The 12,755-nt window shown below is 31.2% G+C and overlaps 1 protein-coding gene across 1 annotated transcript; it reads right to left on the bottom strand.

Moving 5' to 3' along the window:
• Positions 1–7,366: 7,366 nt before the first annotated feature.
• LOC136074192 (uncharacterized) lies at positions 7,367–12,211 on the bottom strand. Its single transcript, XM_065786496.1, has 4 exons — positions 10,954–12,211; positions 10,702–10,827; positions 10,072–10,449; positions 7,367–7,680 (listed from the first exon to the last, which is right to left on the bottom strand). Exons 1-4 carry the CDS (start codon positions 12,209–12,211, stop codon positions 7,367–7,369), a joined length of 2,076 nt encoding a protein of 691 aa, XP_065642568.1.
• Positions 12,212–12,755: the final 544 nt, after the last annotated feature.

The following is a 12,755-nucleotide window of genomic DNA, read 5'->3' as shown; positions in this document are numbered from 1 at the left end:
TATAGTTGGGATAAGATTATATTCGTGAAGAGTATCAATAAAAGATTTTGCATTACTATTTAAAGCATAGTTGAGTAAGTCAATACCATATCTCCAATTGCGTAGTTATGTTACCACAATATATTTTTTGTGTTTAAAAATATGCGCCAATAAGTTTTGAATGCTTGAAAACTACCAGCTGGCTATCTATAAATAGCATTGAGGGGTGGTCCATAAACGACGTTGTGTATTTAGGGTTGGGATGGAGACAAGATATTTGTGACGATCTGTGACTAGAGGGAGGGAAGGGAGTTGAAGAAGTGCGACGTCACAAAAAATATTTATTAAAATATACTATATTTTTATATTTAATACGTAAAAGGAAAGAAAAAGAACAAAGAAAATTTAGAACAGCAGTTCAATAAAAAGAAAGCTAACCAGAAAAGATCAAAAAAAGAAGGAGAACTAAAGCAAGAAAAAGAAAATTCAAATCTTCGTTTTAAACTACGCTTAGCTCCGAATCTCAGAGACAAGCCTAGTTGGCAATATTTAAACAAAATCAGCCTTTACTACTTAAAACTATTGCGAACATCGCTTTGCCTAGATCAACATCTCATGAAAAACGAAATAATGATGTATACAGATTCTAACTTTTTCATGCTTCTATATTATAGAAGCATCAAAACGATGGACCAACTAGCTGAACAGTTAAAAATGGATGGCTTCACAATCAGTATAAGTGGGCTTTACCTTCGTCTCTTACCAACACGCAGATCAGCTCTTGAAGGCCAGCGTCATGTATCTACGGTACCAGTAAATTTATTAGAGCACAGAATGATCAGCACGCTAAACGTATCGACGGCTTGTTTTTGACTGCTACAATAAAGCACTTAGAATAGTTAGCGTCCATGTTAGGAATTAATAAAGTGTCTTTTGTGAGACAATATGACAAAGCTCGTGTTCCAATCGGATTGACTGCCATCCCGTCTTTGCCAAATTCGCATATACACACATATACTCAATGCTTTGATCATTATTCCAAATGCTAATTGTAAAGTCTACCTGCGCCTTCTCTTATTTGGGTCTTGGAGACTTAACTTCCTGGTCGTATTGTTTCTTTATCAGGATTAAGGTAGTTTCCGTAGAACTTTCCGTCTTTCGAGTTTTAAAAATGTTTTGCCCCAGAGACATGTTTACAAACGAGTTGGAGGAATTCCGATGTACATAAAGAAAAATAATATACATAGCATGAGGTTGTACTTAACATTGTACATAAGTGAGTTTCTAAATAAAAATCTCAAATAACTTTCCAAACATTAATTTTTCTCAGAAATTCTGATGATGATAAAAAATCGTAAATATTGAAACTTTGAATAACAAGATCCTCATTATCTTCTGTTACATACACAATAGACATTTTCAAATTGTTTTAAAATAATTTTCAACTTAAAGAATTTATGAAATGAATTTTGAATGATTGTTTGTGATTGGCATAACGTTTTTTTCCATTTGCCCTCAGTTAAGCCAATATATCAGAATTAATTTCAAAATGCCGACATAAAAATAAGTTCCTTTTAAAAAATTATAAAAACAAATGACCAGTCCAAACTTATCCTAATTCTAAAGAATTCTATTCATGATTTTTTAATTATCTAATGCAGTTGATGCAACTTCCTGGTTGCAAAATTCTACAGTTATTACATAATTAATTATAACAATTCCCAACTTCCTTTGAAATAATTTTTCTATAATTTGAAAATTTTTTTTATGTTTAGACATTCTTCCTGATAAACCAACTGATGGTGAAACATAGTGTTGAAGTAATCAAAAATTAGATAAGTGTTTTTACTAATTTATTGCTCTGTTCTTTTAGAACATTGAGCACTCTGTTTGTAGAATACACAAACATAATTTATATATATATATATATATATATATATATATATATATATATATATATATATATATATATATATATATATATATATATATATATATATATATATATATATATATATATATGTATATATATTTTAAGTCATATATAATGTAATATATCATATATAACATAAACTATATATATATATATATATTTTAAGTCATACATAACTTATAAATATATATATTTTAAGTCATATATTTAATATTTTAAGTCAGATCAGGTTATCCTTCTACTGGTAATATGTAACCCAGTACAATCTGCTTTATGCCCTGCTGCCTTGTAGGATACGCCTTTTTAGGCAAGGGCTAGGAGATGCCAACTCCGACTTAAAACGCCCCCTGCCTTAGGGCTCTTGTTTGAGTAAAGGCTAGAGATGGGGTCTCGATAAAAATACTCATCTTGGGCAGATGTTAAATGCACCCGGCTACTGTCTTGTAGAAGGCCTCCTAGGCAAAGACTTAAGGGGTAAACAGATTCTATCTGTTGACCAGCCTCGCACCCCTTCTTCATCTATTAGGCTGGCGCAGATGTATTTTTAATACATTGTTTTCAGTTTAGGATGTTGAATGTTGGATCTTCTTGACTCAATGCATGGGTTTTGCTGTGTCTCTTTTTTTATGACTAGGCAACTCATTCTATTATCTCTTAATGAAGGTACAGCTCTAAAACTCAGTTTTATGGTTCTGAGGCCGGCTAGTAGTCAGGTTTCCCGAACTCTGTGGTAGCTCTCAGAGAGGCTGATTCCATCAACAGCTGAAAAATATCAAAGTATTAACAGTGGCATGTTGCGCATGGATGGTGTCCCTGTTTATACTTTTGGTGTGCATTGCGGAGGCCACATTTGGAGCCCTTTGATACGGCTTAGGGTTTATTAATAGTAATGAGGCAATTGCTTGGGCTATTAAGCATTGCTCTAAGTATGATCTATTCTTAGAATCAAGTTCTTCAATCTAACTTAAAAATAAATAAAGTCACAAAAACTATAAAACTCAAAAAACCATTATTATCACCAAGTTCTCTAAACCTATCATTCACTAATATTCGTGGTCTTCGAAGTAACTTTTCTTCTGTTGAGTCTTATCTCTTGCAAAGTTCACCAGAAATACTTGCTCTTTGTGAGACTAATTTGAGTTCGGCTGTCTCATCTTGTGATCTTAGTGTTGATGGTTATTTTCCACTAATTCGTAAAGACTCCAATAGTCACATGCTTGGCCTGGGCATTTACATTCGTAAGAATTCACCCATTTGTCGTGAGACTAGCATTGAATTTACAGACTATTCTTTCATGTGCCTTCGTTTAGCACCACTTCACTCTATTGCCTTTCTCTTTGTTCTATACCGCTCTCCTTCATCTCAAGACTGCACTCTTTTTGACGTTATTTCTGATCATATTAACCAAGCCCTCTCTCTTTATCCATCAGCTAATATAGTTGTTGTCGGTGACTTTAATGCTTACCACTCTGAATGGCTTGGCTCTACTGTCAGTGGTTCGGCAGGCATTTAAGCCCACAACTTTTGCCTTTCTCAATCCCTAACTCAAATAGTCAACTTTCCAACTCGCTTTCCTGACAACCCGAATCATTTACCTTTTCTACTCGACTAATGTCTTGTTTCTGATCCTAGTCAATGCTCAGTTTCTCCACATTCCCCCTTAGGTGCTTCTGGTCACAGTTTGATCTCTTTAAAACTAATATCTCATTCTTCTTCCTTACCTGAATCCCCCAATTATCGAACCTCTTACAACTACAGTAAATCTGACTGGGATTCTTTCCGTGATTTTCATCGTGATGGTCCTTGGGTAGAAATTTTTCGTCTTCCTGTCGACAAATGTGCTTCTTACATAACTTCGTGGATTCAGGCTGGCATTGAATCTTTTGTTCCCTCTCGACGATTCCAGGTCAAGCCTCACTCTCATCCATGGTTTTCCTCACGCTGTGCTGCTGCGATTGCCAATCGAAACCGTTACTTCCATATTTATCAGCAAAACAATTCTCCAGAAAACAGACGTCTGTTTATTACTGCTAGAAACAATTGTAAAAAAGTTTTGTCTAATGCCAAAACTTACTATTCTCAGGTCATAAAATCTCGTATATCATCTCAAAAATTAAGCTCTCGTGACTTCTGGAGAATCTTTAATAATATCAATAATAAGGGCAAATCTTTAATTCCACCTCTCTTGTATGGCTCAGACTTTGTCACCTCACCTAAAGACTAAGCTGAATTGTTTGTCAAAAACTTTTCATCAATATCATCCCTTGATTCCACTAGTTGCGTTCTACCTGATATTGCCAACAAACAGGTTGATCCATTGCTTGACATTCATATCACTCCAGCTTCTGTATCTAAAGTGATTTCCTGCCTAGACTCTTCTACAGCTTGTGGCCCGGACAACATACCTGTTATTGTCTTGCAGAAGTGTTCTCCAGAGTTGTCGTCTTTACTCTCAAAACTATTCAACAAGTGCTTATCAGAGTTTTGTTTTCCAGCCTGATGGAAAGCGGCATCTGTTATCCCTATCTTCAAAAATTCTGGAGAGCGATCTGGTTCATCTAACTACCATCCCATAAGTCTTCTTCCTATCATAAGCAAGGTTTTTGAATCTTTAATTAACAAACACTTAATTTCTCATCTTGAATCTAATAACTTACTTTCTGACCATCAATATGGATTTTGATCTTCTCGTTCTACAGCTGATTTGCTAACAGTAATAACTGATAGGTTTTATTGTGCATTAGATTAAGGTGGAGAGGTTAAGGCCATCGCTCTTGACATTTCAAAAGCTTTTGATAAAGTTTGGCATGCTGGTCTTCTCCATAAGCTTTCTTCATATGGTGTATCCGGCAACATCTTTAAGATTATTGAATTCTTCCTTTCCAATTGTAGTATAAATGTTGTCCTCGATGGACAGCACTCTTCTTCTTATTCTGTAACTTCAGGGGTTTCTCAAGGTTCTATCCTTGGCCCTATACTCTTTTTAATTTACATTAACGATCTTCCAGATATTCTCACATCTAAGGTTGCATTGTTTGCTGATGATACTACCATTTATTCTTGTCGTGAAAAGAAACGAACACCCTCTGATTGCTTGGAGGGAGCGTTTGAGCTTGAAAAGGATCTCACTTCTGCTACAGCATGGGGCTCACAGTGGCTGGTGATCTTTAATTCAGATAAAAAATTTTTCAGCTAATCGTTATCGCAATAATTTAGATCTTCCTATATTTATGAACGGTGATGTACTCAATGAGTCTTCTACTCTTCATCTGCTAGGATTAACTCTTACTTCCAATCTTTCTTGGAAACCATATATCAAATCAGTTGCAAAACTATCATCTGCAAAGGTTGCATCTTTTTATCGAACTCGTCGCTTTCTTACTTCGGATTCTATTCTCTATCTCTATAAATCTCAAATCCGGTCTTGTATGGAATACTGTTGCCATATCTCGGGCGGTTCTTCTAATGATGCCCTTTCTCTTTTAGACAAGGTGCAAAAACGCATTGTAAACATATTTGGACCTGCTCTTGCAGCCAACCTCCGACTATTGTCACATCGTCGTAATGTTGCTTCTCTTTCTCTTTTCTACAAATACTATAATGGGCACTGCTCTAAAGAGCTAGCTTCTTTTGTTCCATCTACTAAAATTCATTCTCGTGTTACTCGTCATTCAATTAAGTGTCATCCTTTTTCTGTGTCTGTTCCTAAGTGCTCCAAAAATGCTTATTCGTCTAGTTTTTTTCCTCGAACATCAGCTCTTTGGAATTCGCTTCCTTCATCTTGCTTTCCTGATTCATATAATTTGCAATCCTTTAAGTCGTCTGTCAATCGTTATCTTGCTCTACAATCTTCATCTTTTTTCTTTCAGTAACTTCCAACTTTAATTAGTGGCTGCCTGCGTCCTTGTTGGAAGTGAAGATGTTTAAAATATATATATATATATATATATATATATATATATATATATATATATATATATATATATATATATATATATATATATATATATATATATATATATATTAAACTTACGAGCGAATTTTTTGTTATGCATTAACAACTATATTGTCGTCGTGAAAAGTGAAGAAAAAGTGTACTCTTTGCTAAATATATAGATCTTATTTAAATCAGCATTTTTTAAAAGGGTGGTTTTGCTTAAAAACTTTTGAGTAAATCCGTTCTTTTAAAAAACAATCATTCGCTTACGTTCCAACTTAAATTTCCTACCATATCAACATCTCTAAATTTTATTAGCTGATAACCAAAACCATGCAATGATATTTTGGAGCCTGGACCAAGTATTCTCATGAGATACTATTATATTGGGTGATCAAAGTGTAGAGCCAGCAGCTTATTACAAATATAAGCCTTACAAAAATATTTACACGTAAATAGGTCGGTAATCTTACACTAAAAAAAGCATAATAATTTATAATGAGTTATAATATATTCAATATATGTGAAATATTTCAAATAAAAAATTAGTCTCATTGACACATTTTTAATAATAAAAGTATGCATAACAGTTATATATATAAAAAAAAACCGCCAAGTGTCGGAACCAGTAAGGATAGAGTTATGAGGCGTGGTTGCATTTGCTATCGTTAAAATTAAAAATCGTAGTTAAGTTAATTGACGCTGATAAAAAATTTCATTTATACTTTAAAAAATATCTACAAATATGTATAAGTCTATCACTGATTTGAATGCCAGGCTAGGCCTGGCAATCAAATCAAAAAATCTTGAAAATCCTTGAAATCAATCTGAAGCAGTAATCTACCTCAACTTTCAAATAAAAAAATTATTTTATTGAAAATAATTTTTTTTGGCCATCTTGAACTTCAAAGTTATTTAAAAACACTTTAAAGAAACAATGTCGATATTATTAATGCAAATGAAGCCGAAATACACAAGGAAATGTAAGAGTTATGTTATTTTGTGAGAATATAGGAGGTAATAAGTAGCCGTGGCGCAGTGGTGGCGCACTTTCTTCTGAAAAAAAGGATTTGTGATTCAAACCCTGGACAAGTTTTGCGACATTTGTTAGAAAGGAGGCGTGATCTTCCAATCAAATGCTCATCCGCGGTGTCTGTGATATGACCATAAGGACATCTTCAAGAACCTAAAAAAAAAATCATTATTTCTGATAAGTTTTATAACATTGGATTCAAAGTTATAGAAGTTAGACCCCCTAAAAAAACCTCCAGCCTTAAAATGGTAAACTAAATATTTCTAACCATAAGCGAGACTAGGTTTTTTCAAACCGAGACGAGATCGAGACGAGAAGTTAGTACTTCTCGTGAGACCGAGAACGAGACAAGACGAGAAATTTAACAATTTTTGAAAACAAATTTATTAAAATCCAAGTAAAAAAAAAAAAAATGTAAACATGGTTTTGACAAAAAGACACATATGACATTTGTCAAATGTAAACAACTTTTTTAAATATTAATTCAGAATTTTTTTGCCAAACTTTTCCAACAAGACAATGTTTTCTCTGATAAGATGATTTGTTCTACTTTTTCTGGGTGCAAGTTGTGTCTGGATGATCGGACGACATTTCCACCTGAGCTAAAAACTCTCTCTGATTTAATTGAACTTGCTGGAATAGCTAAATTTTGTCTAGCTAATGAAGAGAGTTCTGGCAATGTATTTGAATGCAATTTCCACCAATCAAGAATTGGAAAGTCTTTTTTGGCATCAGGGAGATATTCATACTGGCACATTTCGCTCAAAATAGGATTCAGTTTAGATGTTGGCTGATGGTCTTTGAAGTAAAAATATCTTTATTTGCACATAAGCTGATAATTGCACTCTTTAGATGTAGGACAGAAGCCTGTGTGTCTGCCTGGGAACTGTTGGACATGGGGTGTCCAGTGATGTAGTCTCTAATTTTCGTCAATAGCATGAAAATTCCAAGAGATGTAGCTGTCCTGAGCTCTATAAGTCCAAAGGTCAGAAGTAAATTTCAGAATACTCAACGTAATCTTGGTTGTGTTTTTTTTCGAGGTAACGATGAAGTCCGCTTGTGTTTCCATCTTTTGTTTTCAAAGACTTTTTGCACGCCTTGCATTCAGCACCGTCACTTGTTTTTTGAAAATATCTCCAGATTTTGTTTTTTCTTGGTGACATTTTTGATCGTTGAAATGAGGCAAGAATATTTCTTTTCAATATGAACAATATGTGTCAAGTTGAATTCCACTGGTAATCTAATGAAATTAAGTCGAAAGTGCACCATTTTATACAAAAAGTTTTTGTATTTAAAATCTAATTAAAAATATTTAAAATTTAATTAAAATTTTTTAATTAGATTTATTTTAAAAATCTAATTAAAAAATCTAATTAAAAGTTTAATTTGTTTTTGTCAAAAACAAATTAAATTTTTAATTAGATTTATTAAAATCACGGAGTCAAAATATTAATTAATTAAAAAAAACAAATTATTAAGCATTTTGTAAATTATAATAATTTTTATTTTGGAAAATATTATAATATTTAAGTCTCGTTCTACTTCTCGCGAGAATTTTCTATTTCTCGTTTCTCACGAGAAGTCCCATTTCTCACGAGAAACGAGAACGAGGCGAGATCTCGCTCATGGTTACCATATGCTACATTTGCACCAATTTTATCAAATTTATATGTAGTGGTTCTTTTTTTTTTTTTTTTTTTTTTTGGTGCCCCAAAAAGTAATTATGGCCTTATCACAGAGCACGCGGATGAGAAGTTCACCCCTCTTACTTAACCAATGTCACAAAAATTGCCCGGAGGTTTGGTTTGAACCACAGATCCTTCGTTTGTGCGCTACCACTGCGCTACATATGCTCAGTTTGGCACTTGCTGAGTAGCAAAGGCTACCACTTGCTAAGCAGCTACGGCTGCTCAGCAAGTGGCGCTACCACAGTGCCACGGCTGCTCAGTTTCTCATTCTACAGGTGTTTTTATCGTCACACTATAAAGTCAAAATTTCATTTAACTTGGACAAAATATTTAAAAGATTTCAAAATTTGCAATATAGGGTACTTTGATGTGTACGCCATCATCCCATATAAGTGGTGTTCTTAGGTCAGCTAGGTTGGCATTGTCAGGATCCGTGCAAACCGTGTACGATCTTATTTGAATCTATGCGTTTTTTTAAAAAGTTTTTAAAAACGAAATTCTCGTTCATACGTAATTTTTTTATTAAAACACCTATTTAGAATTAATAAAATAAAAATAATAAAAATATCATTAAAATGTTATTATTATTAAAACATAAAAGTTTAAAGAATTCTCTTTACGCTTTATCGCAACTTTTTTTATCTGTGAAACCAATCAAGTTAGATCACTATTAGTTTTAATGGTACTTTTTACTAAATTTGAGTAATACATTTTGATAACTATTTTTTCTAACTTAAATTATTATTAAAATTAATGTTAAATTAATAAGAATATTATTATTAGTTTTTACTTAATAAGAAGAAAAGAATGAAATCGTAATTACTAACATAGAGAAAATGATTATCGTGAGAGTTAAAAAAAACATTAAGTAACGTTTTTCTAATATTCCATACTTTAATTCCTGAGGGAATGGTATTAATGGTTTCATCCTTTAAACACTCTTTAAACAAATAAGTATATATATATATATATATATATATATATATATATATATATATATATATATATATATATATATATATATATATATAAATAAATATATATATATATATAAATATATATATATATATATATATATATATATATATATATATATATATATCGCAATAAAAAATCTTTGCTTTTCATTAACATAAGACTTTAAGTTTAAACCATAAATTAGTTTTACCTCTTTTAACTCTTTTTAATTTTAAAATATAAAAATTTTAATGAAAACTATAATATATAATAAACGCTATATAAACTGAAACAAGCAAACTCTTTCTTATTTAAAAATTTAAAGATTAAAAAATAGGATTTTATTTATAAGAATTAAATACAGAGTTCTCTAACTTTTAAAGTAAAACATACGTCAATTATATTTTATCAACAGATAAACTTTATATATATTAAAAATAATATAATAATCAAATAATTAAACAACTCGTTTGATTTTTTTCTAAATTATTCAAACAGATTGCGATATTACGTTTTGTTGTCATTGTAGACAGATGGTTGATACCTAAAATTTCAGTTTGTATTTTATCAACAGAATAATAAATATCAAAAGCTTCGTTATATTTTCCCATTTTGCTCAAACAGAGTGCTATATTATGTTTTGTTATCATTGTAGACGGATGGTTGATACCTAAAATTTCAGTTCGCATTTTATCAACAGAATAGTAAATATCTAAAGCTTCGTTATATTTTCCCATATTGTTCAATAAGAGTGCGATATTATGTTTTGTTGTCATTGTAGACGGATGGTTGATACCTAAAATTTCAGTTTGAATTTTATCAACAGAATAATAAATATCTAAAGCTTCGTTAGATTTTCCCATATCGTCCAAACAGAGTGCGATATTACGTTTTGTTGTCATTGTAGACGGATGGTTGATACCTAAAATTTCAGTTTCTATTTTATCAACAGATTAATAAATTTTTAAAGCTTCGTTATATTTTCCCATATTATTCAAACAGTTTGCGATATTACGTTTTGTTGTCATTGTAGACGGATGGTTGATACCTAAAATTTCAGTTTCTATTTTATCAACAGAATAATAAATTTTTAAAGCTTCGTTATATTTTCCCATATTATTCAAACAGTTTGCGATATTACGTTTTGTTGTCATTGTAGAAGGATGGTTGATACCTAAAATTTCAGTTTGTATTTTATCAACAGAATAATAAATATCTAAAGCTTCGTTATATTTTCCCATATTGTCCAAACAGCTTGCGATATTACATTTTGATGTCATCGTAGACGGATGGTTGATACCTAAAATTTCAGTTTGTATTTTATCAACAGAATAAAAAATTTCTAAAGCTTCGTTATATTTTCCCATATTGTCCAAACAGCTTGCGATATTACATTTTGTTGTCATTGTAGACGGATGGTTGATACCTAAAATTTCAGTTTGTATTTTATCAACAGAATAATAAATATCTAAAGCTTCGTTATATTTTCCCATGTCGTCCAAACAACTTGCGATATTATGTTTTGTATCAAGCGTGATTTTATTATTTTCACCATAAGTTTCTGTATTAAAATTTTGAACAATTTTTAATATTTCAATTGCTTCTTCAAATAAACCTTTACATACTAATAATTTTTTAATAGAATTCGTCATACAATGGAAGGTTTTCGAAAATCTTTTATAGTTAGTACGAAACATATAGATAAAATGAAAAACAAAATCATTTCCGTAATCCATGTGATCTTTTACTTCATTTAATTCAACTTTAAAATAATTTTCGATTAAATCAAAATATGTATTTGTACTTGAGTTTCTTTTTTGAAAACATTTACATGTTACCTGTGTCAGTTCGTGCATTGTATATTTTTCATCATCAAAACAGTTTAGTAAAGAATAACTCATTAGTAATCCAATAGCTTCATCGAATAAAGATTCGTCGTTTGTTTCCATTTGATTTGAGATTTTTTTTATAAACTGTTTACTGATGTTTTGACCGTCGCAATGAGATAAACAGTTTAATATTGTAAATAGAAAAGGTTTTGTTTTTTCTAATTTTATTAAAATTAAGTTAATTGCTTTTATTGCAGAATTTGATTCTTCTTCTGTCGGAAAGTTTTTATTGTCTAATATGTCTGATGGTTTCGATCTATATCGATATATGTAATTTTCTATTGAAACTTTATATATATTTATATATTTTAGTGCCTGAGTAATTGCAAATGGATGATAACCACGTTCTTTAATTAAGTTTCTTATGTTTTCTTCGTTACTTTCTCTAGTATTATTTTTTACGTAAGCAAACGCTTCTTCAGAAGAAAAAACATCAACTAGCCTTTTATTTACATAATTTGACCACGTTCTCCATTGGGAGGTAATCAACGTGAATGAATTCGGTTTTCTTGAAATGTACATTGATAAGTTTTTAACACTTTCATCGTCGACATTGTCAAAAACATACAAAGTTTTTTCATTTTTATAATAGTTGTGAATTTTTCCAACAATTACTTTTATATCAAAATAATCTCCTTTTGAATCATGAACCTCGAATCCTAATATTTGACAATGGTTCCTCATTGAAGTTTGTAACATTGCAAATGCTGCGTCAATCCAAACAACGTTTTTATAGAAGTTATACGAAATTTCACAATATTTTTTGGCAATATGTGTCTTTCCGACACCTGACATTCCATATAATACTAAAGTTGAGTTTTTTGCATCTTGTAAAAAATAATCTTGAATTTCACAAAGTAGTTTCTTGCGTGAAAATATTTTTTCCGAAAAAGATTGAATACTTAAAAATAGACGTACGGTTAGTGGTGGGCGAAAAACATGTTTTTCAATTTAACGTTTCATTTCTTTCAAAAAACACATGTTTTTCGCAAAAAAACGTGTTTTTCGCATTTTTTCAATTATTGAATCAGCAACTCGTAGGCTACATGCAATAACAGGTCATATATGCAGCGTGCCTTCGTCTATATTTTCGTATGAGATAATGAAGTTGTAATTCGTAACTACTCTATCTTACAAGTATATGTATACAGCTAAATAATAATAAATTATCATAATATTTTATTACAACCTGCTGCTTTTTTTACAATTTTATTTTAAGTGCCCGAGGAAATCTGCTATAACGCATCTTTAGCTAGAGATGTTCAAACATTGCTTACCAAGCAATAAATACTGATCATCAAGCAACATTCTGTTAAGAGAAACGCATTACACATAAGCT

The sequence above is a fragment of the Hydra vulgaris genome, chromosome 01, assembly GCF_038396675.1.
Source record: "Hydra vulgaris chromosome 01, alternate assembly HydraT2T_AEP".
NCBI lineage: Eukaryota > Metazoa > Cnidaria > Hydrozoa > Anthoathecata > Hydridae > Hydra > Hydra vulgaris.
The sequence above is the reverse complement of the archived record's forward strand: the minus strand, read 5'-3'. Positions and strand labels throughout refer to the sequence as shown.